At 37.8% G+C, this 26,106-nt stretch overlaps 2 protein-coding genes across 4 annotated transcripts; both read right to left on the bottom strand.

Annotated features, from left to right (window-relative positions):
• Nucleotides 1-406: 406 nt before the first annotated feature.
• On the bottom strand, nucleotides 407-12,791 carry kctd6a (potassium channel tetramerization domain containing 6a). Of its 3 annotated transcripts, XM_083534583.1 has the most exons (4): nucleotides 12,648-12,791; nucleotides 3,216-3,242; nucleotides 3,138-3,183; nucleotides 407-2,330 (listed from the first exon to the last, which is right to left on the bottom strand). In XM_083534583.1, the coding sequence occupies exons 3-4, from the start codon at nucleotides 3,162-3,164 to the stop codon at nucleotides 1,644-1,646; spliced, it is 714 nt and encodes a 237-aa protein (XP_083390709.1). In that variant the 5' UTR covers nucleotides 3,165-3,183; nucleotides 3,216-3,242; nucleotides 12,648-12,791; the 3' UTR covers nucleotides 407-1,643. The 3 variants fall into 3 exon arrangements, with proteins under 3 accessions (XP_083390709.1, XP_083390708.1, XP_083390710.1); XM_083534582.1 differs by having other exon boundaries at nucleotides 3,138-3,242; XM_083534584.1 differs by having other exon boundaries at nucleotides 3,134-3,242.
• A 4,236-nt stretch (nucleotides 12,792-17,027) lies between these two features.
• pdhb (pyruvate dehydrogenase E1 subunit beta) lies at nucleotides 17,028-23,785 on the bottom strand. The gene is made up of 10 exons (XM_083534546.1): nucleotides 23,646-23,785; nucleotides 23,492-23,551; nucleotides 22,651-22,758; nucleotides 22,453-22,515; nucleotides 21,455-21,490; nucleotides 21,042-21,327; nucleotides 20,747-20,857; nucleotides 20,272-20,363; nucleotides 19,446-19,587; nucleotides 17,028-18,080 (listed from the first exon to the last, which is right to left on the bottom strand). The coding sequence occupies exons 1-10, from the start codon at nucleotides 23,679-23,681 to the stop codon at nucleotides 17,932-17,934; spliced, it is 1,083 nt and encodes a 360-aa protein (XP_083390672.1). The 5' UTR covers nucleotides 23,682-23,785; the 3' UTR covers nucleotides 17,028-17,931.
• Between the last annotated feature and the right edge of the window lie 2,321 nt (nucleotides 23,786-26,106).

The raw sequence follows: 26,106 nt of genomic DNA on the forward strand, positions 1-26,106 counted from the left end.
TTTATTGAGCTGCGTGTTTATATATATATATATTGCATATTACTAGTAAATTACTAATCAAAAGTTTGTCTAGATTAACATTATTGACATCATAACTGTCCCAGCCATTAAATAAGGCAAACATGTTTTTACAGTTGTGGCATATACCACACTTACTACTTATTACTTGCACAGAATTTGCAGTTATTGCCATAGTTATATGATGTGTATGTAATAGTGACATAAGGGTAAGAAAGAGGCAGAATCCGGAACGAAAGGATGACAAGTGTACATGAAAGGATACTGTGAAAATGAGGCTAAAACCCACCGTTTGTCAATAGTCCCTAATTTCCAAAAAGTGCATGCAGGTTTATTCGTCCTGCATGAGCCTCAAGAATCGGTTCATACATTTATTCCGAAACATGCAATCATGCTTTTATAATATACAGTATCATACAAAAGATCAACATACACAATCACTATTTATACAAAATTAAGAAAATAATTTTAATAATAAAAAAAAAATAAACTAATAATAATAAAAGTCCTTTTATAAAAAAAAATTCAGCAAAAAGATGTACAAAATAGAACCCATTAGAATTAGAAGTCATAGAAAAGAATATATATGTTGAGGTGGATCTAGATGATAAGGTATGCAGATATAAGCTTCCCTTACTTTCTAGTTACACTCGCCTTGTACAACTCCAGTACAAACTTCAGACACCAGATTTTTCTTTGCTGATCTCATCCTGAATAGTAAAAGCGTGATTTGTAAATAATTTGTTTTACTAATGCTGGTTTTATCCTTTGTTTATATGCAGCATTAGGGCAGGACCCAAAATGCTGTCAGTCATGCCGCAGATTGCTGAAGAAATCCGGAAAAAAGTTCTGATTAGACATAACCTCGCCTGCTAGATTGTTATCACACGGAGTTAGCAAGTGTGGTAAGCCTTAAAAAAATAATAATAATAATTACACAAATGTCAGATTTGTCTTGGCTTAGAGAAGTGAAGGATTCACACGAATGCCCAGATTGTTGGGAGTGTGTGAGGTGTGAGCAGTCTGACAACACGAATGAAAACAAATAGCTGGAAAACGACTTAAATTCATGCAATTCATTATCTATTTATCTCGCAAAGTGTGCAGTTCCGATTTAATTATTACATTATTAACATGTCCGTCGATTAATACACAAAAGTCCTCAGAGGCCATGCACCCTATTATTTTTTTTCCTTGTTTTCTCGTGATCACGACTTAATTCTCTCTTGATCTTAACATAACGATCATTGTTTCCTCGTGATCAGTACTTATTTTTCTGTGTATTTGGCATAAGAGCATGTTCTAGCATTAATGGATGATCGCATTCGCTTTTACCTTCATCGGGGACAAAAATATGAAATATTGATCAGCACAAAAGGGTGACACAAAATTGATTAACGATGGGATGAAACTGCAAAGGCTGAAGATTAAGCTAGAATATATGAGCAACAAGACAAGGCCATTCAAAAATGTTTGAAGGCATGGAGCCATTTATCAGTAAAATTAACACAATCCCAATATTTAAATGTTTTACATTTATGAGAACTTTCTTTCAAAATTAAAATAAACGAAAAAAAAAACCCTGACTGATCTTTGAGAACCACTCAGTCCAACTCATCAAGAATTCAGTCCTCAAGTTTGCGCGCCAACCTGCAAAAGGTCCAATGGTGCTCTACAGTGTTCTCATTGGCCCTCTCGTTTATGTGATGTACCCGTGCATTCCTGATAGTAAATCCCTGCTTGGAGATGTATTCCACAAGGTGCACCCTAAGTGCCACCTCCTGCTGGTAGTCACAAGGTCCAAAGGTGAAGGATATCTGAAAATCACGAGTATCCATCATGTGTTTGTTCCAGCGTGTAAAGCTGTTAGAAATGCCCTCCAGCAAACTGTGCACTTTGGTGGTGATGGTGACTTGGGTAATAATGACAGCAACCGGATTTGAGTACTTGGACAACTTTCGAATACTGGAAAGTTCCACCACCTGCTCAAAGGTGTCCAAGGGATATAAAGGTTTTGTGTCATTTAAACACTGGATTAGCGGCTCTATCTGATAGAAATCTGCTTCTTTGCGCAAAAGCTCTGTCTCTTTGAAATCATATGGAAGAGTCAGTTCTGAAGTCCTCAGAAAATTCAGGATGTAACGGAACAGTGGGCCGTCACGGTCTATGAAGAAGTTTCCCCGGGCATCTTGTGCTGTGGGAAAATCACCACGAAACATGGCACCCAACATAGAGTCTGGGTAACGCTGAAGAGTAGATAAAGAGGTGGTGTATAAATGACCACCAACGTTTAAGGTGACTGGATCGGTCATCTAGAAAAAAAAATGTCATACAGTTTAGGTATAAATTTCTTAATCAAATAACAAAAAAACACATTCTGGGTGTTTCAGAACTGAACTGTCCTATGCCCAGCAATAGTAATGGTGACATGGTGACTTAAGTTAGAATCTTGAAGATGGTCATCTGAGGAGCTTCATCAGATCTCCTGTTAGTAATTTACACCTTCGAAATCATAAAACTCATTCATTCATCTTCAGTAAGGATTTATCCTGGTCAAGATACCCAGAACACTAGGTGCAAGACACCAGTCAACTGCATGGCACTATATACATTTACTAACTTAGTCTAGCCCACCCATCTACCAGCATGTTTTTGGGAAGCAGGAGGACACCGTATGGCTCAGTACCAGTGTGAAACTGGGGATCCTGGATGTGTTTAGGGATTGTTACCTCATAACAGAACACATACAAACTGACTTATAATAACTGGAACTTAGGACTGAATTCAACTGTTTCACCAATTGCTGGAGTTGAATTTGTCAAACTATTGTATGTGAAGAAAAAAATCCTAGAATAAAATGGAATCTAAGAAAATTCTTAGATTCTCAGGCAGTGAAAATGGTGATTCATTGGACTATTTGTGAATCAACAACACTGACAGAAATAGTTGCGCTGTGCTATTTTCGCTTTCCTTCAACCAAATAGCAAGTCCACCTACAAATAATGAAGCAAGCAAACGGTACACAAGAAATCAAAAACAAGCTTATAATATGAGGTCCTGTTTCCCATAATAAAAAAAACAAATGTGATTATTAATTATTAGGAGCTTTCCAAACCAACCATGTGTCCTGAGCCTCCATTCTCCATTTGCAGCACTTCTCGTCTCCTTCCCAAACAAGCAGATAAATGACTCACTGCAGACTTGCCTTTTCATGTGATGTACATCTGTGACAGGAAAATGACAACAGTGCCGAGAGACAGTAAAATTCAAATCGGAAAAAAGGTAGAAATTCAGCAAATGATCATGAAGGAGAAGAGGAAAATTGCAATGTATAAGTGTCCCTAAAACATAAGTGAAAATCTATGCTGTCATCAAATAATTTGCTTCTGTTAGTAAAAGTGGTAGTGCTACTGATTTTGTGAGTCTCAACAAAAGGTGGGCGTGGCCTTTGCATGGTTTTCCACTCTTCCACATGATTTCTTTTAATTACAGTTGACCCAAAACAATTATGATGTAATGTGTTCACAACTATCATATATTAACAGTTCTTAAGGTCTTGATACACAAATGACACTTGCTGGTACCACCCCCAAAAAATTGGTTATACCAAAGTTTTTATGCAGGCGTTAATTAATTTCAAAGTCCATAATCTCTACTTAATAGACATGATTAAGATTAGTTTCATTTTTGTTGGTTTTTTATAATGTACAGTATGTGTAATAATGCATATATGCAGGGATGGGCAGTATTTATGATACATGTACAGTGGATCCTCGATACTCGCGACCATGACACTCGCGACCTCAATAGTTCGGGACTTTTCATTTGGAACCGGACTAAGAGTAAATCGTGAAAAATCTGAAAGGTCGCGAGAAGCCGTGAGTGGCTCGAAAGTTCCGAGTAACATTTCAAAACAGAGTTTGTACTAAAATATTACATCAAAATGTTTGAAAAACTATATATTATTGTATTATTCATTTAAATGAGTAAATAAAACATTTATGACAAATATTTCCTATTTTTAGTTGAGTTTACAGTACAGTACATGTACAATTCCCATTGGAAAAGGGACCATCAAAAGGAGAGAGTCAAAACCTTACGATTTTTTGTTACTTGCGAGGGGTCATAGAACGTAACCCCTGAGAGTATCGAGGTTGCACTGTATTTTAAATACGTATTTCAAATATAAAATAGGTTTTTCTATTTGATAGGATTGATGAAAATGGCTTCATATTTTGTATCAAAATACTTAAGTGTTTTGTATATTTGTAGTTATAAAATACTATAAAATACTTTGTAAGACGTTTACATGGTGACATCATAAAAATGCGGCCTCTGATTGGTGCCTACTCAGTAGTTTGCCCAGACTTGTTGAGATTAGAACCTGAAAATTGATCCATATGGAAGAAGGTGGTGAAGGTAAGACACGTGCAGGCTGCCAGCTTTCAAATAAGTGTCCAATAATTGATAAATAAATATTTGATTGCCGAATTTTGTGCCCCTGATTGAAGTAGTGTTTAGTAGGATAATGATTTCGCATACCATTGCATGAATGATATAATATATTATTCTATGTATAAGTAATAATTAAATGATTAATTAGTTAGAAACTAGTTGCTACAGTATGAATACAGGTGCCATCAGTCGTCTTATTATGAATGACTTGTTTGTCATTGAGTCAGTGTTTCTGATGTAACGTAGCCCATTGTTTCCAAAAACCAAGTAACTAAATTAGGGTACAATTATAAGTCATTCACAAACTGTTAAACAATAAACTGTTGGTTACTTCAAAACTAACCTTCACCTGGGAAATCACAGGGAAATGTATGTAAATATTTGATCTGTTAACTGGTAGCATATGTCAGATTTATTGCGTGACTCCACCAGAATAGCTGTTGCTATCAAAAATTGCTTATTTAATCGACTGAGTAGTGTAATGGTGAAGGCATACAGTAGATCAAATAGAAAGTTTGCGAAAAACTTTCACGCTTTTTTGAAAATACAAAAATAGAGTAGTTTATTTTGATACATGGTGTGGCTGCTGTATTTTGTAGGTTTATTTTGACACACTTAAAGTTAAGTAAAGTATTTGGTATTTTATTTCAAAATTACATTTTGATGTATCTTTGCCCAACACTGCATATATGAAGCCCTTCAACAACAATAAATTATACATTTTGGTTTCCCTTTTGGGTTTTTAATGCATTGTTAACTCTAATTAGAAAGAAACAGTCTAAACAAGCACAAAGAATATAATATTATACATAAGCATATATAATCGTTGCACTCGCAACCAGATAGAAGTAGGAAATAAATCACATCTCTGCAATTTTTCAATTTCCCAGATGAAATGCCTGGCTTGAATTTGAAACGCATGCTTATTCCCCATCTGCTGAGGCAATATGGTGAGCTGGAACATGAGGCTGATGGACATATGGCATTGGATTCGTACGATTTCTCTGACATCTCTGTATCCTTTAGGCAAGGCCTGCACATGTAAACAAATGTAGCATCAAACCAGATTGTACAGGCTTTAGACTTGGTCAGACTCATTGGCAGAACTGTGAAAAGCAGTACTAACAGAAATCATTTTTTATATAAAATGGGTTGACAGAAGGACATCACAGAATGGCATCAGGTGATATTTGGAATGCCAAAATGAACCCTATCAAAGTAAGTCACAAATTTAGCTGGCCAAACATTTAGGGTTTTTGGAACAGACATTTAATAGATATAGGCAATTTCCCATTAATCACCATAATTATACCATAATCAATCAATCATTGCCAGTTCACTCGGTGACTTCAATATGAGCCACATCAAGCTTGGACGTCAATACAAAATTGCCTCTCAAGAATCAAATGACCATCAGGAAGTTTCCTCTCAGAATTCCTTCCATCAATTCGATCGAAAAATTCAGCTTTTTAGAGCGAATCCGGTCATCTTAAAATCTTAAGAATTAGGATTATATCAGGATAGAGCTGATCTCTACATAAAAATGAACTTCTGCATACAAATGAATCTGAGTTTAAATTCCAAAAAATTTAAAAACACTACATGGTGTTCATGAAGGAGCAACAATTAATAGCATAATTAACTTTGCGTATTCACTATTTCTTCTATCCATCCCACCCCCTATCCTGACTCATCCCATCTCTTCACTCACCCCAACCCCCTCTCTAATTTACGACAAACTCTCTTCACATATTTCACCTTCATCATTCATCACATCGCTCCCCCCATTCATAACATATCTCTCTCTCTCACAGATCCCATGCCTCTTTATTCATTCCTAATCCCTCCCCCATTCATGTGAAACCCCTCCCCCTGTTCATCCCAATCACTTACATATGAATGCTCTACCAGCTGTCACCTCCTGAACCAAAAGCTACTGTGATCAAGCTAAAAAAAAAGTCAGACATCCACCACTCCTAGTCTATCCGAGTTCCACTACAGCATCTGTAAAATCTGCAACTTATTGATCTCATCCAGGACATAATGAAGCCCACAAGAACTGCATTTTCACCAATCAACCAACCGGCATGACCAAGCTTCATCTTTAGCCACTGTGTCTGTGCAGGTCCAGTTAATGGCTTGCTGTGTTATAAAGAATAATCAGATAATTAGCGATTGTCTATATCTGTGTATGGTTAATGGCAGCCTATTAATGTGCTTATTTTCCTTCTCAGCAGGGTGCCAATGCCAAAGATTGACTGAGCTGCCTGTATCTGCTTTGACTTGAGATAAAACTGAGCTAAACAACAGGAAGGTGCAATTGATTTTTCTTTAGTTTGTGTGAATGTGTGTGCGTATGTGTGTGCTTACTAGCTCTGAATGGCGTAAAGCTGATAAGTGACCAACAATAAATAAATTAAATACACAGCTCTGTTGCCAATGTGAATCCCCTGCCTGCTACATCCTCATGTCCCACTCCATTCCAAATATTGTTCTATTCACAGTCAATGGAACTGTTAAGGAGCTGTTATTTCCAGCCAAAATGAGAATTTTTATCCTCAGTGAAGTCATTGTTCCCAGTTTCCAATTCTAGCCAGAGGAGGATGGGCTCCCCCTGCTGAACCATACTCCTTTCTAAATGCTAGTTCTGTAAGCAATATCCTCAGGGTTGCTCACCAGGGGTTGAGGCTCTACAGTTGAGAAGCAACTTTACATCCTTTTATTACCAAGTGTACTCTTGTTTTTTTTTCATCAACATTAATTCATTAGCACCTTTTTGTTACCCAGTAGATTTTATCAAACACATGGATCTCTCTAAGAAATTGGGCTCTCCTTGAACTGTGGAACTGTCACCTTCTCGCATCAGGCAGTCCTTCAGAGCTAATTCATTATTATCTCTACCTTTGGGGGGCTTAGAAAATCAGGCAAAATCATTCTAATACACAGATGGATCACTCACATTGAAAATAATGACATGCCACATCCCCTACAGTTCCTAGAAATGCCTCCGAGTCCAAAGCAGAACCTGGCCAAAACTCCTGCCCAAGTGTATAGTTTATACAGTCATGTGACGTACAGCCTCTTTATATTCGATGGTTTTATGTATAAAAAAAATACCTCAGATAAACAAAACCACATGACAATAATAAGCCAAAATTGGGGACAATTTGTGTGAAAAACTAATTACATCCTTCTTGCTTTCATATGAATTATTAGGATAAGTAACATCCACATGCTATTAATCAAATGCCCTTGATTAATTGATCATCAGCATGACCACTTGTACAGTGCCTTGCGAAAGTATTCGGCCCCCTTGAACTTTGCGACCTTTTACCACATTTCAGGCTTCAAACATAAAGATATAAAACTGTAATTTTTTGTGAAGAATCAACAACAAGTGGGACACAATCATGAAGTGGAACGAAATTTATTGGATATCTCAAACTTTTTTAACAAATAAAAAACGGAAAAATTGGGCGTGCAAAATTATTCAGCCCCCTTAAGTTAATACTTTGTAGCGCCACCTTTTGCTGCGATTACAGCTGTAAGTCGCTTGGGGTATGTCTCTATCAGTTTTGCACATCGAGAGACTGAAATTTTTGCCCATTCCTCCTTGCAAAACAGCTCGAGCTCAGTGAGGTTGGATGGAGAGCATTTGTGAACAGCAGTTTTCAGTTCTTTCCACAGATTCTCGATTGGATTCAGGTCTGGACTTTGACTTGGCCATTCTAACACCTGGATATGTTTATTTGTGAACCATTCCATTGTAGATTTTGCTTTATGTTTTGGATCATTGTCTTGTTGGAAGACAAATCTCCGTCCCAGTCTCAGGTCTTTTGCAGACTCCATCAGGTTTTCTTCCAGAATGGTCCTGTATTTGGCTCCATCCATCTTCCCATCAATTTTAACCATCTTCCCTGTCCCTGCTGAAGAAAAGCAGCCCCAAACCATGATGCTGCCACCACCATGTTTGACAGTGGGGATGGTGTGTTCAGGGTGATGAGCTGTGTTGCTTTAACGCCCAACTTAACGTTTTGCATTGTTGCCAAAAAGGTTTCATCTGAGCAGAGCACCTTCTTCCACATGTTTGGTGTGTCTCCCAGGTGGCTTGCGGCAAACTTTAAACCACACTTTTTATGGATATCTTTAAAAAATGGCTTTCTTCTTGCCAGTCTTCCATAAAGGCCAGATTTCTGCAGTATATGACTGATTGTTGTCCTATGGACAGAGTCTCCCACCTCAGCTGTAGATCTCTGCAGTTCATCCAGAGTGATCATGGGCCTCTTGGCTGCATCTCTGATCAGTCTTCTCCTTGTATGAGCTGAAAGTTTAGAGGGACGGCCAGGTAGATTTGGTAGATTTGCAGTGGTCTGATACTCCTTCCATTTCAATATTATCGCTTGCACAGTGCTCCTTGGGATGTTTAAAGCTTGGGAAATCTTTTTGTATCCAAATCCGGCTTTAAACTTTTCCACAACAGTATCTCGGACCTGCCTGGTGTGTTCCTTGTTTTTCATGATGCTCTCTGCGCTTTAAACGGACCTCTGAGACTATCACAGTGCAGGTGCATTTATACGGAGACTTGATTACACACAGGTGGATTCTATTTATCATCATTAGTCATTTAGGTCAACATTGGATCATTCAGAGATCCTCACTGAACTTCTGGAGAGAGTTTGCTGCACTGAAAGTAAGGGAGCTAAATAATTTTGCACGCCCAATTTTTCAGTTTTTTATTTGTTAAAAAAGTTTGAAATATCCAATAAATTTCGTTCCACTTCATGATTGTGTCCCACTTGTTATTGATTCTTCACAAAAAAATTACAGTTTTATATCTTTATGTTTGAAACCTGAAATGTGGCAAAAGGTCGCAAAGTTCAAGGGGGCCGAATACTTTCGCAAGGCACTGTATATACTATAAAGAGTTTGTTGTTTTGAAGGATTCCAGTGTGTGCTAACACTAAGCCATGGAGGAAAGACATCACTCTGAGAATGGTTATAAGGCCGTTTCCAAACAATTTAAAGGTCACCGTTCTACAGTGGAGCGAGTACGATTATTTAAGAGTAGAAAACATTCACGGCAGCTGCCAAACTTCCCAGGATTGAATGTCCCAGCCAATTTACCTCAAGGTCAGTCCGTGCAATGTTCAAAGACAAAAAACCCAGAGTTGCATCTCAGTCTCTACAGGCCTCAGATAGCATTTCAAATCTTCATGACAGTAAAATTGGAAAAACACTTAACACGTAAAGTGTCATCTCTCTTAAAAGAGCATGGGTTGCATCTGAACAAACCAAAAGAATATGTCAGATGAGACTGTTCTTCAATTAAACACACTATATCAGCTGTCGAGCGGTGGAGAGGTGATGGTTTGAATTCATTTTGCAGCCTGGGCACCATGCAGGCAATGAGTTGGCAATTAACTTCTCTGTATACCAAAATATTCTGGAGTCAAATGTGAGGCCATCTGTCTGACAGCTACAGCTTGGCTGAAATTAGACCAGGCATCAAGCACAACAGCAAATCTACAAAAGAATGGCGTGTAAAAAGAAATAACAAACAGAATCAAGGTGCTGCATTCTCCCAGTCAAAGGGTCGGACCTCAACCAGAATGAAATGTTGTGGAAGGCATTAAAAGAGCTGTGCATAAACAACTGCCCAGAAACCTCAATAAACTGAAGCACCACTGTAAAGTCAAGCCAACATTCCTCTATAAGGATGTGAGAGACTGATAAAGTCATACAGAACATTTCTCATTTTGGCTTTATTTTTATTAATAAAATTTAATAAATAGACACAATGAAATATGCCGTGTTGCTGAGGTTGTATTTACCCAATTCTAAGGCCTAATAAAGACTAGGTGGTTTTTTATAATGTACTAATACACAGTCGAATCTTCACAGGGGTGTTATGAAAGGAGGATCATGCCATTTTGGTTATATGGGGGTGTAATATCTGATTTTACACAGAAATACCATTTTTTCTCTCAATAAATTAATATACAGCTTTAATGATAATGCTGTATTTATATAAAAAAAAAAGAAAGAAGCTTTTAATAAATATTTCTAACATGCGTGAATAAATCCAAACACTCCTGTGACAGATTTAAGATTCACTTTTCATGACCGACACAGGAGCATCTTGGCAGCGCATTACACATGTACTAAATGAAATCCTCTTTTATGTGCAAAACAAAATCTGAATTCCCTCAGGAACGTATTAAGTGACTGCAAGTTTGTTTAGTCTCCGCCTCGCACTTTGAGGGCATTTTTTTATTATTATTAAACTTGAAAACATACACAACAATTCACTCCATACTGAAAATTAGCTTAGTTTTGCGCACGCATGAAAACGCTAACGAATCAATAGCGCCAGTGTTAGCCGCTAGCCACTTCTTGGTTTCTTGGATTCTTTATCGTTTTATGTCCAGCTGGGGTCTAACAAATGTAAGCTATATATTAAAATCTTTTAATTTTTTTTTTTTACATTTTTAATTTGTGCCAATCTAATTGATTACTCAATTAAAAATGTAAATAAAAATAAAAAAGTGTACTGCATTTATTAGATTTATTCTATTTTATTTGTATAGAATTGTACAAAATATTATTTAATACATTATTTAACCAAGTAGTAAAAAAAATTGTTCGCAAATGCTAATAACAAACTACGTTTATATAAAAAACACAAGCCGTTTTATGTTTTGCATTTCCTTCTCCCTAACCGTACTGAAACCGAGGTACGTCCCCAACCGTGAATTTTGTGAACCAATACACCTCTAAAAGCTATATTGTGTTTTAATATAATTCACTGTATATTTTTTGATTGTTTCAGATGTTGCGCTGCACAGGCAATACAGTATAGTATAAATGCAAATCCTGTCTGCCGTGTGGTCTTTGTGGTCTCCAAAATGTGCACATATTCTTGTTCAGTATGTTCAGTACATTATGGCTTTAAAATGTTATGAGGAATCCTTTTACGACTACATGGTGCCCAACCGCAATACATGATACGACTAAGAGTCAACAATAGGCAAGACCTGATAAATCTGTTTTGACTACAGTACAAGTCAAGTCATGTCAAGTCAAGTTTATTTCTATAGCGCGTTTCACATTGTCTCAAAGCAGCTTTACAGAATTTAACAGTTAAAGTGAATGGTGTGTATTTATCCCTGATGAGCAGCCATGGTGACTGTGGCAAGGAAAATCTCCCTTAGATGTTATGAGGAAGAAACCTTGAGAGGAACCAGACTCAAAAAGGGAACCCATCCTCATTTGGGTGACATCAAGAGTGTGATTATAAATCTTTCAACAATACAGAACACTGGAGAGAGAGAACTAACATGAGCCCTGGAGTGTAAGATTATGAGTAATGTCCTTTCTACAGTCTTTTACAGTCATTTGAGATTGTTCCATAATCTCAAATGACTGTATAAGACTGTATAATATTTGAGTTATAATATTTGAGTTATCCTGACTACACATTTATGTATAGTCGAGGATAACTCAAATATTATGAAACAATTCACAAAAAGGGGAAAACCATGGCAACTTGATTTTAATATAATACAGTTTGGTATAGTGCAAATTAAGATTAGATTCAACTTTATTTTTATTGTGCAAGGTACATGTATGTATGTATGTATAAAATGCAGTTAGCATCTAACCAGAAGTGCATAAGTGGCCTTTTTTTACAATAATTAGCAGTAAGATAAATAGGGTATGAGGCCCATATATACAGGGTAGAGGGTGAATAATGTACAGAAGGTGCAGTAGGTAATAATATGTGGTATTTATAATAATATATAGCATACTGTGCAAAGATTATGCATAGACAGACATGTCAGGAGATAATACATGAACCCCAGACCTCATGATCAGTAACCCAGAGGTTGTTTACATTAACAAGCCTCGTGTGCACCAGTAATGCACCAGTAATGCCAGTGCTGGGCCCTTGGGCAAGGCCCCAAACCCTCAACAGCTCACACGCTATATTGCATACTAGGTATATGTACAATATATTGCACGCAAAGCGAGCACGCCTACAATCCCGCACACGTCGTGCATCGCGCATACGCATACGCGTGCGCGCAAATCGCATTATCCCGCACGACGACGATCACGTGATCAACGAATGCTTGCACTCACAAAATTAACCGCAACAACCCCAAAACTCTAACCTGTTCCACAGCGGAGCAGCATCCCGCGATTTCCGAGCGTAATCAAGTTAAAGGGATACGTCGACGTCCCAAATGACTCCCTACTCCCTGTATAAGTGAGCTTCGTATAGGCTATAGAGTGATGTGTTCCCTCCGTGTAGTAACCTGCGGATATATTTGAGACGCAGCCCGTTTACACGGCGAGCTCGAGCTCCGCCTTAGTGTGTCGCATATAAATATGGCAGAGTGAAACCTTTTACTGAGGCTTCAAATAAATCAATCTTTAAAATGACACAAATGTTTGAAAAATCTAATGGAATCCAATGAAATTAAATTAAATCAATAAAAATCCTTACAACCAAGCCCTCTGTGTGACTGAACTGTGAAGTCATTTATATATATATATATATATATATATATATATATATATATATATATATATATATATATATATATATATATATATATATATATACTGTGTTGGTCCCCTTTAACTGCTAAAACAGTTCTGACCTATCAAGCATTAGCTGCTTCAGCAGTTTGAGGATGGATGTGTCCACACGTGTCAACCTTCACTCCCTACGTCCGCCCCTTAACCTTCTCGCTGGTTCACCCTGTTCCTTCCTTGGACCACTTTTGATAAATATTGACCACTGCTGACAAGAAACAACCCACAAGAGCTGCAGTATTGGAGATGCTCTGACCCAGTCATCTTGCCATCACAATTTGGCCCTATTTGGTCAAACTCAAATTCTTTATTTTTATTTTTTACTGCTTGAAACACAGCAACTTTGTTTGTGTGTGTGTGTGTGTGTGTGTGTGTGTGTGTGTGTGTGTGTGTGTGTGTGTGTGTATATATATATATATATATATATACACTATATTGCCAAGAGTGTTCGCTAGTCTGCCTTCAAATGCAAATTATCTTGGGTAACATCCAATTCTTAATCCAATATGATGGTGCCCTTTGCAGCTATAACAGCTTCAACTCTTCTTGGAAGGCGTTTTCACAACGTTTAGGAGTGTGGTCATGGGAATTTTTGACCATTTTTCCAGAAGCACATTTGTGAAGTCAGACTCTGATGTTGAATGAGAAGACCTGGATCACAGTCTCTGCTCTAATTCATCCTAAATGTGTTCTATTGGGTTGAGGTCAAGATTCTGTGCAGGCCAGTAAAGATCAAATCAAATCATATTTTATTTGTCACATACACATACATACAGAGTACTACATGCAGTGAAATGCTTTTACATCTGTCCTGCATTCAAGCATTAAAAGGAATGAAATTAAGGATAAAAATAAAACCAAAAGAAGGTAGATAAATAAAAAGTATGAACTATATATAATATATGAAAATATATGTGAAAATGTATGTATATACATAGATGCATATGGTAGATATTGAGAGTAATAAATTAAAGTGATTTAGTAATTGTCCTTAAAGTGTTCATGTGCGGTACGGTGTGGTATAAAGTGCACTGTGCTGTGCCTGTCCTGCATGGTGCTGTTTCAGAACCAGGAAGTGATGCCGGTCGTCAGGACGCTCTCAGTGGTGCAAGTGTAAAAGGTCCTTAGCACCTGAGAGGGTAGTTTAAAGTCCCTTAAGCGTCTCAGATGGTGCAGACGCTGCCGTGCCTTCTTCACCAGGGTGTTGATGTGACAGGACCAAGACAGTTCCTGTGTAATGTGAATACCTAGGTACCGGAAACTGTCCACTCTCTCCACTGGGGTCCCGTTGATGTTAAGCGGTACAGTGAGTACAGCAGGGGGTTTAGAACACAACCCTGGGGAGCTCCAGTGCTGAGGGTGAGAGTGGATGAGGTGTGTTTGCCCAACTGTAAGGATAGTGGTCTGTCAAGAAGTTGGAGATCCATTGACACAGCGGCAGGCTGAGTCCTAGGACCTCCAACTTAGAAGTAAGCGTGGAGGGAATTATGGTGTTGAATGCTGAACTGTAGTACACAAACAGCATTTTTGCGAATTCCCTTTTCTGCAGTCCAGGTGGCTCATTGTAGTGTGGAGAAGATGAGCAATGGTGTCCAAACCGTAAGACGCAGCCTTTTACTCGTTCATGTCCCTGGTGGCGAGCCCTGTGTTGTAGGCAGCGGAGGGGGATCTTAGAGCATAAGGGATGGTTTTATCCACCCACTTCTTCTCTGGACCTTGCTTTGTGCACTGGTGCGCAGTCATGTTGGAACAGAAATGGGCCGTCCCCAAACTCTTCCCACTCTTCCTGAAAAACAACCCCACATCAAAATTCCCCTCTTCACCAAACTTTACACTGGGCAAAATTCAGTCGGAATGTACCCTTCTCCTGGCAACCGCCAAACTCACACTCTTCCATCTGATTGTCAGACAGAGAAGCTTGATTCGTCACTCCAGAGAACACGTCTCCACTGCTTGAGTCCAGTGACGGCGTGCTTTCACCACTGCATCCGATGCTTTGCATTGCTCTTGGTAATGTAAGGCTTGGATGCAGCTGCTCGACTATGGAAACCCATTTCATGAAGCTCTCTACGCACTGTTCTTCAGCTAATCTGAAGGCCACATGAAGTTTGGAGGTCTGTAGCAAGTTGGTGACCTCTGTGCACAATGTGTCTCAGTATCCGCTGACCCACTCTGTGTTTTTACGTGGCCTATCACTTTGTTGCTGAGTTGCTGTCATTCCCAATGGCTTCGACTTTGTTATAATACCACTAACAGTTGACTGTGAAATATTTAGTAGCGAGAAAATTTCACTACTGGATTTACCACGCTGATATTCACTAAGTTTCTGAGAGCGACCGATTCTTACACAAATGTTTGTAGAAGCGGCCTGCATGCCCAGGTGCTTGATTTTATACTCCTGTATCCATGCAAGTGATTGGAACACCTGAATTCGAACTGATGCGCCAAGTCTCAAATCAAGCACCAAAATCCGCATGATGCACACATCCGCCGATTATAACCATCAATGTGAATCATAGCAAACGCTCTATTTTGTGTAAATGATTTCAGTTTTTTAAAACACCATAATTACTTTAAAACATTTACAACAATATTTTGTATCAATGCCCTATTTTGAGTCTGGTGTAACTAATAATGAACATACATTTGCATAAAGCATCAGTATTTTTCCATGCCCATGTTGATGAGAGTATAAAAAAACCTGAAAAGTATTAATTTAAGGTAAATTTAGAAGAGTATTAATGTGCAATTAAGTTGCGATTAATCACAAGTTAACTCATGACAATCATGCGATTAATCGTGATTAAATAGTTTAATCGATTGACAGATTGACATAATATATATATATATTTTAGATTTTTTATTTTGTAGCTTGCATCTCTCTGGCATTCTCTCAGTCAGCATAATGACTTTTCATTTACAAGTGTGCCAATGTCCAGAGTTCATTTGAGACATTTCTTACCTTCTTAATGTGCTTTAGACTCAATGACTATACTGGGTGTGTGTAATTGAGTTTACCAGGTTTGAGATTTTAGATTCTGTATGAACTGTTGGGATTGACATTCAAAACAAAAAATATTAAGTGACTGTGGTTTGACATGGCTGTAAAACGGACAGATTGGTTATAGCCGTCATGATGGATATAGAAACCCAATCACTTTTTTGTAATTTTGGCGAGCACAAATACAAAATTTCAAACCTTAGGGTAGATGGGCTACAAGAGCAGACCACTTTGGGTCCAATTCTATCAGCCAATAAATAATCACAGACTCAACCTCAAATGAAGACTATAAAATCTCATTTAATTATTTAACTATCCAGTGTCAGAGAGTCTGAGCCCATGACAGACAGGAATTTAACCTGATGATACTTTTCTGGTTTTGACAGTTTTAAAGAGCACTTATATAAGTTACTAGAGACTTCCTGAAAGCTCATACCAGTCTAGCCATTCTCCTGATTCTCCTCCGTCAACAGTGTTTCAGCCTGCAGACCATCTGCATACAGAACGTTTATTCTGTGTAAACTTGAGAATATGTGTAAAACTCTACTATTAAAAATCACAACTACTCCACAGTCTAATGTCCTCTGCATGTTTGACAAACTGCATAAACAAGCAGGTGTACAGGTGTTTATTATATACACACACACACACACACCCTACATTGTTAGTAACAATTACTGTTTGAAGATAAACTCATATTTTGAATTCATAACTGGAAAAGAGAGAATATGCATTTTTCCTGTATCATTATCACTAATAGCCCACAAATGTTCACAGATGCCGGTTAGATGAAATAGTAAGTGTCTCAGCCCAAAGACTTGTGACAAATCAATGTAAAATTTTAGTTGAATTGTCTCAGAAATCTATGTACTAAATACAAGATATTAACTCTGCAGTGTTTATTCAGAACTGAGACATTATTACAGACAACAGTTACATGCAAGACAACCGGTTTAATTGATTTGAGTTATTTATTGTCTGTAGATACACAAATGAGGAGTTTATTAGCAGTAGTACAGCAGCTCCCATTTAGCGTCCTGCAACCGATACTATGGACTTTGTCATTTGTTATGCATTGTAGGATATTTATACAGGTATTTATGCAAACAAATGCATTTGTCATTCTGAGATAGCAACAGAAAATATTTCATGTTTCCAGGAGGATTTTGGGGGCTGGAATGTAACCGTTTCTTCCAAACATATGATAATGTATGAGAGAAAAAGATCATTCAGTTGAACTCTGCTCTGCTCTGCCAAGTCTGATCTTTTTTTTCTTTGCATTAGTGTGGTAATATTATTTAACAAATATTGTTCTATGAATTTTTTCCAAGAGAATCTGCCGTTTTACCATCGTTTTCACCCAACTGTCTTTATGTATAATATATATATATTTTTATTGATGTGCTTCAGTTGTCAATAAAATCGCTGTCCAAGTTTTTTTTTTATGAATTATCCTTGAGGAGAAAGAAATTTAATTTCTGTTTAATGAATGATCATTTTGTATTATTTTTAACTACAGTTCAAGCAATAAAGGGCACATTATCGCAAAAATTTAATCGACATGTCCTTATTGGTGATTGGTGGTTTTTTTTTCCTAGAATCTAGAAGAGCATAATACACAAAAACTGGTTTCACCCATTCGTAATAAATATCCCTTTATGACAAAAGGCATCTTTTGGATACAAGACATTCACTGGGTAAATGTTGAGACCCATCATGTAACAGAATAACCATTATAAACTTTCCTTGGACTGCTCTGAATACATCCTTTTCTTGGCTTATTATTTGGTAGCTGAAGGGGGAAAATCGTGTTGATTTTAGGGACATGTTTCCTGAAAGAAAAACTGTTTAGATGCCTACGACACATTCAGTGTCTTTTTCACTGCAAGGATGATATCTTTGATTTGTGGCGTGCTGTTGTCCTCCAAAATCTTTGCATATGGCATGGGGATGTCCACGCCGGTAACTCGGACGGCAGGGGCATCCAGGTAGTTGAACGCAGGACCTACATTTATTTATTTTTTTAATAAAAAACAAATAATTTTACTTGTTAATACAGAGTGGGTTTAAATTTCTTTCATTTACAATAAATAAATGGATAAAACAAAAGTAAATAATTTGTAGCATGGAAACTAAAAACCTGATATTTGGGATGAGTACACCCCTCACATTTCAGCAACTATTTTAGTAGATCTTTTAAGGGACAATACTACTGAAATTAAATTGGATATATTTTAGAGTAGTCAATGTGCAGCTTGTACAGCAGTAGATTTATTGTCTAAATAACTGGCAACAAATGCGATTATACCCGAAGTAAACATTAAACGTGGTTGCTCGTTAGGGGTGTACACACGTTTGTGAGATACTGTATAAATAAAAACGCCAGGGACATCTAGGGGAAGTCCATTCCACGACTTCAGTGCCAGAACAGAGAAGAGCCTTGAAGTATACTAACCTCTTACCCAGAAAAGCTGGTACCAGTCAAGCAGTGCTTGAGGAAACTTTTGTAATAATATTATGTACTGTAGGTGGTGAGATATAGTTCTGCAAGTGTTTACTGATGACCCTTTGCACAGCTTTACTTTTCTAAGAAACCCTGATGCTCTAGGATACTCTAGGATATTTTTATACCCAGTCATGTAACTGAGCTGTTGCCAAGGAACCGAATTCGTCGTAAAATGTTGCTCCAGTTGTCTTTTTAGTAACGCTTTTCCAGCCTTTTGCTGTCCCCCTCCCAACTTTGCCCCAGGTGTTGTGGCCATCAAATTCAAAAAGATTTTTTTATTTATTCATTCATTCCTTCATTTTCTCCCGCTTATCCGTAATTCGGGTCGCGGGGGCAGCAGTCTAAGCAGGCCACCGCCTTCGACTGCTGCCCAATCCTCACAGCACCGTCCCTTACGGTCCCTCCTGCAGGTGGTGAGCCCACGGGAAGGCGGCCCCACGTCACTCCGACGTCACGGACCTTGATATTTCCCTCGTAAGGGACCCCCGGAGCATAGAGGGTTAAGGGCCTTGCTCAAGGGCCCAAGAGTGGCAGCTTGGTGAAACTGGGGCTTGAACCCCAGACCCCCCGATCGGCAACCCAGCGCCTTAACCGCTGGAGCCACCACTCCCCCTTTTTTATTTCTATTTTTATAAATTGCACGTTTTCTCAGTTTAAACGTGTGTTCTATTGTGAAAATTACATTCTGTTTTTAATTTAGATTTTACATAGCATCCTAACCTTGGAATTGGCGTTTTATTTATTATAGATATACAGTGACTTGAATAGCAGAATTACTCAGAAAACCGAAAACATCTTGAGCAATATGGGAAGATGATGTTCTGATAGAATAGAATAGAATAGAATAGAATTCCAAATAGTTACCCTCCATGATTCTGGCACAAATCTCAGCCCCAACCCCATACTGGGGCCAGCCTCCCTCAACGGTTATCAGGTGGTTGGTTTTCATCACACTCGTTTCAATAGTTTCTACATCAAGGGGCCGGATGGAGCGCAGGTTTACGACCTGAAAATAATCAAAATAAAAATTACACTTACTGTCAAACACAATATACTATTTCGTATACTGAAAAATGCATTTACACATGCGCCAGATTCTAAAATAAATGTTTTAACATATTTAATAAAAAAAATTATATACTTTTTAAACACTGATACCCTGTTACTTTAAACAGACATGTACTGTATACTTCACAATAAATCCTTCTTTGTCAGCGGTCACATCAATAAATACAAGGAATCCGGTTCCACTGGTAGCCATTCCTGCCAGACCATAATTCAAAATGATGGTTTTCCTGTTTTCAACGCTAACCAATGGTTTGCATCTCTATTAACTCAAGCAAAGTTTTCTTACTACTGACTGATAGACAATTCTAGCTTCCAGGTAGAGTACTTAATCTTTTTTTTTTTTTTTTTTATAAAAAAAATTAATAAAATTCTACATTTTGTAATTCAGAAACCTTTAATTTATATCTGAAAATTTCTGCCTTCATATTTATTTAACTTCAAATCTGCTATACTGTATTACAGTTTAAATAATAACTGTCAAGGTTTCAAAAAGAAATTGATTAAGCTTTGGTCAGGACAACAGCAGCATCTTTACAATAGCCTACCATTAGAGAAGGTGAATAATTAATGAATTAATTGAGAAGCTTGAAGAGATGTGCAAGATTTAGCATGTATCCCTTACCTCACAGTCAACTCCCTCTTTGGCCAGCACAGCAGCAGCATCCATACAGTGGCCAACCATTCGGGAATGTGAGACCAGAGTGATGTGGTTTCCTGGTTCAAATACAGATGTGTGATTTGGTTATCCCTAATTACAGTTGAACATATGCAAATGATACACAGCTATCTCTAAAATGATTTGCATTTGATAGAAATGGGAAAATTGGGAAAATTGTAACCTCACACTGAATGGAAGAGAATTTAAAATGTTTAATTCAAGTTAGCATGACCCCTTATATAAATGAGAAAATAAACAATACTATCTGTATAATCAATACTAGTGTACAATTGTTGATGCAATGATAAGCACGAGACAAACCAAGTCGACTGAAATGCTTGCTTTCAGGATTGAGCCTACAGAAGAACAGTTACAGTCTTGATTCTATAAGGAAACGGTCAGAACTTGCTGAAAAACTCTTACTGTGCGTCCGACCTACCTGTTCTTTCGATCTTTGCCTTTCCGATGGGGATGGTGAAATCCTTGGACTGTGCTTCCTCAGACATCTCAAAGGCCACGCCGTACAACAGCTCATTTTCCAACAACACCACTGTGTGACATAAGAGAACAAAATTGAAATATATTCACTGTCTACGGGTATAATTTTTTTGACTGTCCCAAGCCCAGATAAATAGGGAGGGTTGCGTTAGGAAGGGCATCCAGCGTAAAAACGTGCCAAATCAAACAAAAAAAAAAGTTTTGCTTTAACACTGCTGCGTAACGGCTCACCTTACCTGGATTATCATCACGAATGGCTGACTTTAGAAGCCCCTTGGCATCTTCTGAATTCCAGGGACTCACAACCTTTAACCCAGGACAGTGGGCATACCAGGCAGCAAAACATTGCGAGTGCTGTGCTGCTACACCTGCAGATGCACCGTTTGGCCCTCGGAACACAATGGGCACAGACTGCAGCCCGCCTGACATGTAGCACGTCTTGGCTGCCGAGTTGATGACCTGGTCGATGGCTTGCATGGAGAAATTGAAGGTCATGAACTCACAGATGGGCCTGAGGCCGGCCTAAAAACAGAGACAATATTAAATATTGAGTTATTGATTTATTTTATATAGTTCTGGGAAAAAAAAAAAATCAAAATAAAAAAGGTTTAGAAATTTTCTTTTTATCTAAACTACAAAGCAAACTCACCATGGCTGAACCAACAGCAATGCCAGCAAATCCCATCTAAAAAAATAAATAAATAAAAAAAAAGGAAACAAAAAAAACAAACAAAACACTTAAATATAATAGTTAATCTGGATTGGAATATTACGTTTGTTAAATACCTGTTAAAAATAAGTCACGTCATTAACACGGATACTTCGAGGATGCAATAAGGGCAAAACTATAAATTCAATGCTAATATTCACTCTAATACTAATAAACTTCTTGTACCAGGCCACCAACTCTCCTGCAAATTTTTTAGGGTCCCAGTTCTACCCCCACCAGTACCTAGAGGTGTATGAGAGATGGTGGTGGTGATAAAGTCTAGGGGATTAGATTCGAGGTGCATTTAGAGTGCGTTCTTTCACTGCAATGATTCAGTCTATGAAAATGCATTTTGAATGATCACAAAATTCTAAATATGGGGTAGAAAATGTGTACATCATTTTATATCAATATCATTTTTTCCTCTCCAAAATGTCAGATATTGAAATATATAACAAAATCTATATTCTTTTATATTTCTATTATATTCAATTGCTTGGTAAAAGCCAAAGTGTCTTATTATTCTAATTGACTGCTGTAATGTAAGAAAAGATGATACACATTAAAAAAAAATAAAAAAATAAAAAATGCTTTATAAAGGAAAATTATAACCATAAATGTAAAAATCCATTTCAACTTGTTGGAAAAGATTCATCTTGGTCACTGCTGTGAACAGAATATGAAGAATATCAAAAGTCCTTAAGGTACCAGCACATTAAGACACTCAAGTTTTTTTTATTTAATGATTTTATATTTTATATATAACATTTATTTTGGTGGTGGTGGTGGTGGTGGGGGGGGTGTCGTTTATCGATAACGATGGACAACATTTTGCTGAGTGTTTCTACTTTCTGAAAATAATAGTGCAAGGATATTTACAATCATACTGGGATTTGCTGGGAAATGAGAAAACGAGTCCTCGGTCAAATTCAGCTCACCTCTGAAATGGGTGTGTCAATGATACGTTTATCTCCATACTTCTTCCAAAGACCTCGGCTAACCTGTAAGAATTATTACACAGTACAAAACATTTACAAATTTCCCCCAAAAAAAAAACCAAAACACTTTTTGTACTTTGTTCTATGACAAAAATCAAAGTAAAAACAAAACAAAAAAACACCACCACATTTGCTGACCTTGTAGGCACCGTCGTACTGCGCAACTTCTTCACCCAGCAGAAACACACGCTCGTCCCTCTCCAGCTCCTCATCCAGCGCCTGGTTGAGAGCATCTCTCACAGTTACCTGCAACACGAGACATGTACGGTTGAGGCGTTTTTGAGTTGTTGATCATTTCGGATGGAATTCAGTGTGCATGATGCTTTAAAGGTACACCAAAAATGACCAAATGTATGTGGACACCTAACCATCACATCTTGTTAAGCATCCAATTCTCCAAAAGTCCCATGTTCTCCATTACAAATCTTCAACCTATCTGTAATGATTATCCTTCAAACTCCTCCATGCAAGCCCCAGAGAATAGCAACTATTATAGAAAGTTCATTATAAAAACAAACAGAATAATAAATCTGTGAATAGCAGTCTACACTATTCAGTGTTGCTATTATATCAGATCATTAATCACAATCCTGCCATGGATTATGTTTCCTATCAGAACTTCCCAGTGAGCTGTCTCCATTATTGCACAAAACGATAGGGACAAGCAATATAATAATACGAAAATTATTATATGGATCATTCTTAGCATTCTGAATATATCAATACACTTATTTATTTATATCTATAATGCATTCATTAATAGAAACTGGAAAGCCATCTGTCATGAACACTCTCCAGTTGACGTGACCAATGCAGCGTTTGCAGAAACCCAAGTGAGCTGGATTTAATCAAACACTAAAAACAACAACGACGATAATAATGTTAATTCATAATGTAAACACGCACAAATGACTAATAAATGGAAAAGGGTTGGGCGCTAGTATTAACCGTGAATGAAGGTTAGCGCATCAATGCTAACCTGCACAGCAGCAGCCGGCGTCTTGTGAAAATCCCTCCTGAAGACTGCTGAAACGGCATTCTGTAAAACCAAAACATTCACATTCATCATCGACACTGCGTACATTAAAACCTTCCTTTATTTAGAAATAGAAATAAAAACCTGTGCAACTAACCTTCCCAGAGCAAAGAAAACACCTCAGCGCCGCCATCTTCCTTTTAGACTGTTCCACTGTCCTCTATTTGGAGGCGGGGCTGTAGAATTCGATTATCCAATGAACGAGTCTGTTGTTCAATAAGAACCAATTGGACGTCTGAAGGCGGAAAAGGTGAAATCGTAATATCCAATGAGAAGGTTGTTTGGAGATAACACCCAATCAGAGTGACGTTTAGAACGCGTGCGGAAGTAAAAACCGGAAGCTGGGATATACATAAGAACGCCAAGGGCACTGACCTTGTGCTGGATAAATATTTGATCAGTAATTTGTTCTTAAGACCATAAAAACGTAATATTTTTATTTTGGCGTGTCTCATTTTTTATTTTTTTTTGTCATAGCGTGTACTTTTTGCACGAGTTTTTATTTTTTTTTATATAGTGCAAAATGTATAGACCATTTTAGGGACGTAAACAATAATAAACGCGTTGTATTGATACTGCGCATGTCTGGTCCTAAAGCATTTCCAGGAGCGCCATTTTTAAACCACAGAGCTGTCAAAACAAAAATGACTAACACGTACTTTTTAAGTCTTGCTAAAACACAACAGTTAAGATATTTATAAAAGCTAAAAGTAGACAATAACGTGGATTTTTTGGATCCCTTAAATCAGACATTGAGGCGACACCTTATCACTCAGAACATTAAACGTTTACCTGAAATATCCAGATCCAGTATCCAGACGTGTATTATGATTCGATTGAGACCGAGTGCTTCTACACAAAAGATGCGGTATATGTTTATCGGAGAGTCGATGTCTACAATTACTGTACTCTCAACCGGAAAGTCATAAAAATCCTGGTCATATGATGTAAACGACGTTGGCTGTTGAAAACTTTGTTGTTGTTTCGTTGCTATGGCAACCGGGAAGGTTATTAATGTGTTTTGCGAGATGCAGTGTTTAATCCGCTGTGGCTAATGCACGAGTTTCACCTCCCGTCTGATGTTCAATAAACCAAGTTTTGTGATCAGTAAAACTAGCGTATAACAACCACACGCGCTACAAAATTAATTGTGCTCCATCATAACTTATTGCATACGTAATTATTCGTAAAGTGTGTAGTCACGTTGCTGCACAGTGTGTGTGAGAAGGTTTGAAAAAGTAACATCTGAGCCGAGAACAAGATGCTGAATGCAATTTCATCATGGCTAATGTGTTATTTCTTAACTGACTGACTGACTGACTTTCTTTCGGCTTCTCCCGTTAGGGGTCGCCACAGCGGATCCTCCGCACATTTGATTTGGCACGTTTTACGCTGGATGCCCTTCCTAACGCAACCCTCCCCAATTTATCCGGGCTTGGGACCCGCACTGAGAGTGGCTGGGGATGGTTCCCTGACCGGGGATCGAACCCGGGTCGCAGCAGTGAGAGCGCTGCATCTTAACCACTAGACCCGTGTTATTTCTTAACTGATCCATATTAAATTCTATTAGGGTTGCAAGATTTCAGGAATTTTCAAGACTAGAAACTTGCAATGGGAATCTAGAAAATTGCAGGTTAGCCAATAACAAGGAAGTTTAAATGTAGTTGGGAAAAAAAAAATCTTGCAGGATAATCTTGTTTAAAACAATCAGATTTAATGCAATTTGCACTTTGCATGTTCACCAATCACATGCACACAGCACACTTACTGCAGGGATATCGAAGCCATACACCCCTACATGCAATGTGTATTCCTCCATAACATAACACGAATTATTTCTTGAATCCTGCACGCAAAATAATGAAGAAAAAAAAATAAAAATTAAATTAAATTCCATCTTGGCGAGTATTCAAGTAAATGACATAAATATTACAAACATTTACGTTTAAAACTTAATTGTGCTGTGTGTAATATATAGTGCAACAAAATTGTACAAGTGTAAAAACAAATACACTGACTGAGCAGACATTTAGGTGAGATAATATTAATAAAAACAGAAAACTGTTTAAAAAAAAAAAATTTTCCCCCTAGTCACCTGGGGGTGAATCCCCCCACATCTACCAGGCTTTGACTACCAGAGGAATATTGAAGCCACAGTTCTGCATTTGAGTCCAAATATTACATCCATTCAAGTATGTTTTGATATTACTTGGGTAAATATATTTTATCTATGGTATTAAAGTTTTAACTGGCAAATACCAAAATGTGTTTATACAGTAGCTAGCCAGCCAGTAAATCAGATATGCCAAATGTTAGCTAGCTGTAAGAACGGATTCCCATTCAGTTGTATTTTCACGCTTCACCACTAGAGGCAGACATACAGTTTACCAAGCATGACAAGTTACCTATGACATCAACCTACCAACCTACCGAACAGCAGCTAACAGCAGTGGCAAACATCTTCAAATCCTTCATGAGGTTAATAGCCAACCTCAAAGGGAGAGAACCTGTCTAGTGAGTTCCATGAACAAAACCCTGTATCTAGACAGGCCAGAAGG

This window comes from Silurus aristotelis, assembly GCF_946808225.1.
Source record: "Silurus aristotelis genome assembly, chromosome: 28".
In the NCBI taxonomy this organism is placed as follows: domain Eukaryota; kingdom Metazoa; phylum Chordata; class Actinopteri; order Siluriformes; family Siluridae; genus Silurus; species Silurus aristotelis.

Coding starts and splice junctions, on each gene's coding strand:
- kctd6a (XM_083534583.1), bottom strand. CDS start 3,164: ATGGAGAATGGAGGCTCAGGACACATG. Junction 2,331..3,137: donor ATGGAGGCTCAGGACACATG/GTTGGTTTGGAA, acceptor TTTTTTTTCTAG/ATGACCGATCCAGTCACCTT.
- pdhb (XM_083534546.1), bottom strand. CDS start 23,681: ATGGCGGCGCTGAGGTGTTTTCTTTGCTCTGGGAAG. Junction 23,552..23,645: donor GTTTTCTTTGCTCTGGGAAG/GTTAGTTGCACA, acceptor TTGGTTTTACAG/AATGCCGTTTCAGCAGTCTT. Junction 22,759..23,491: donor CGCCGGCTGCTGCTGTGCAG/GTTAGCATTGAT, acceptor CTCGTGTTGCAG/GTAACTGTGAGAGATGCTCT.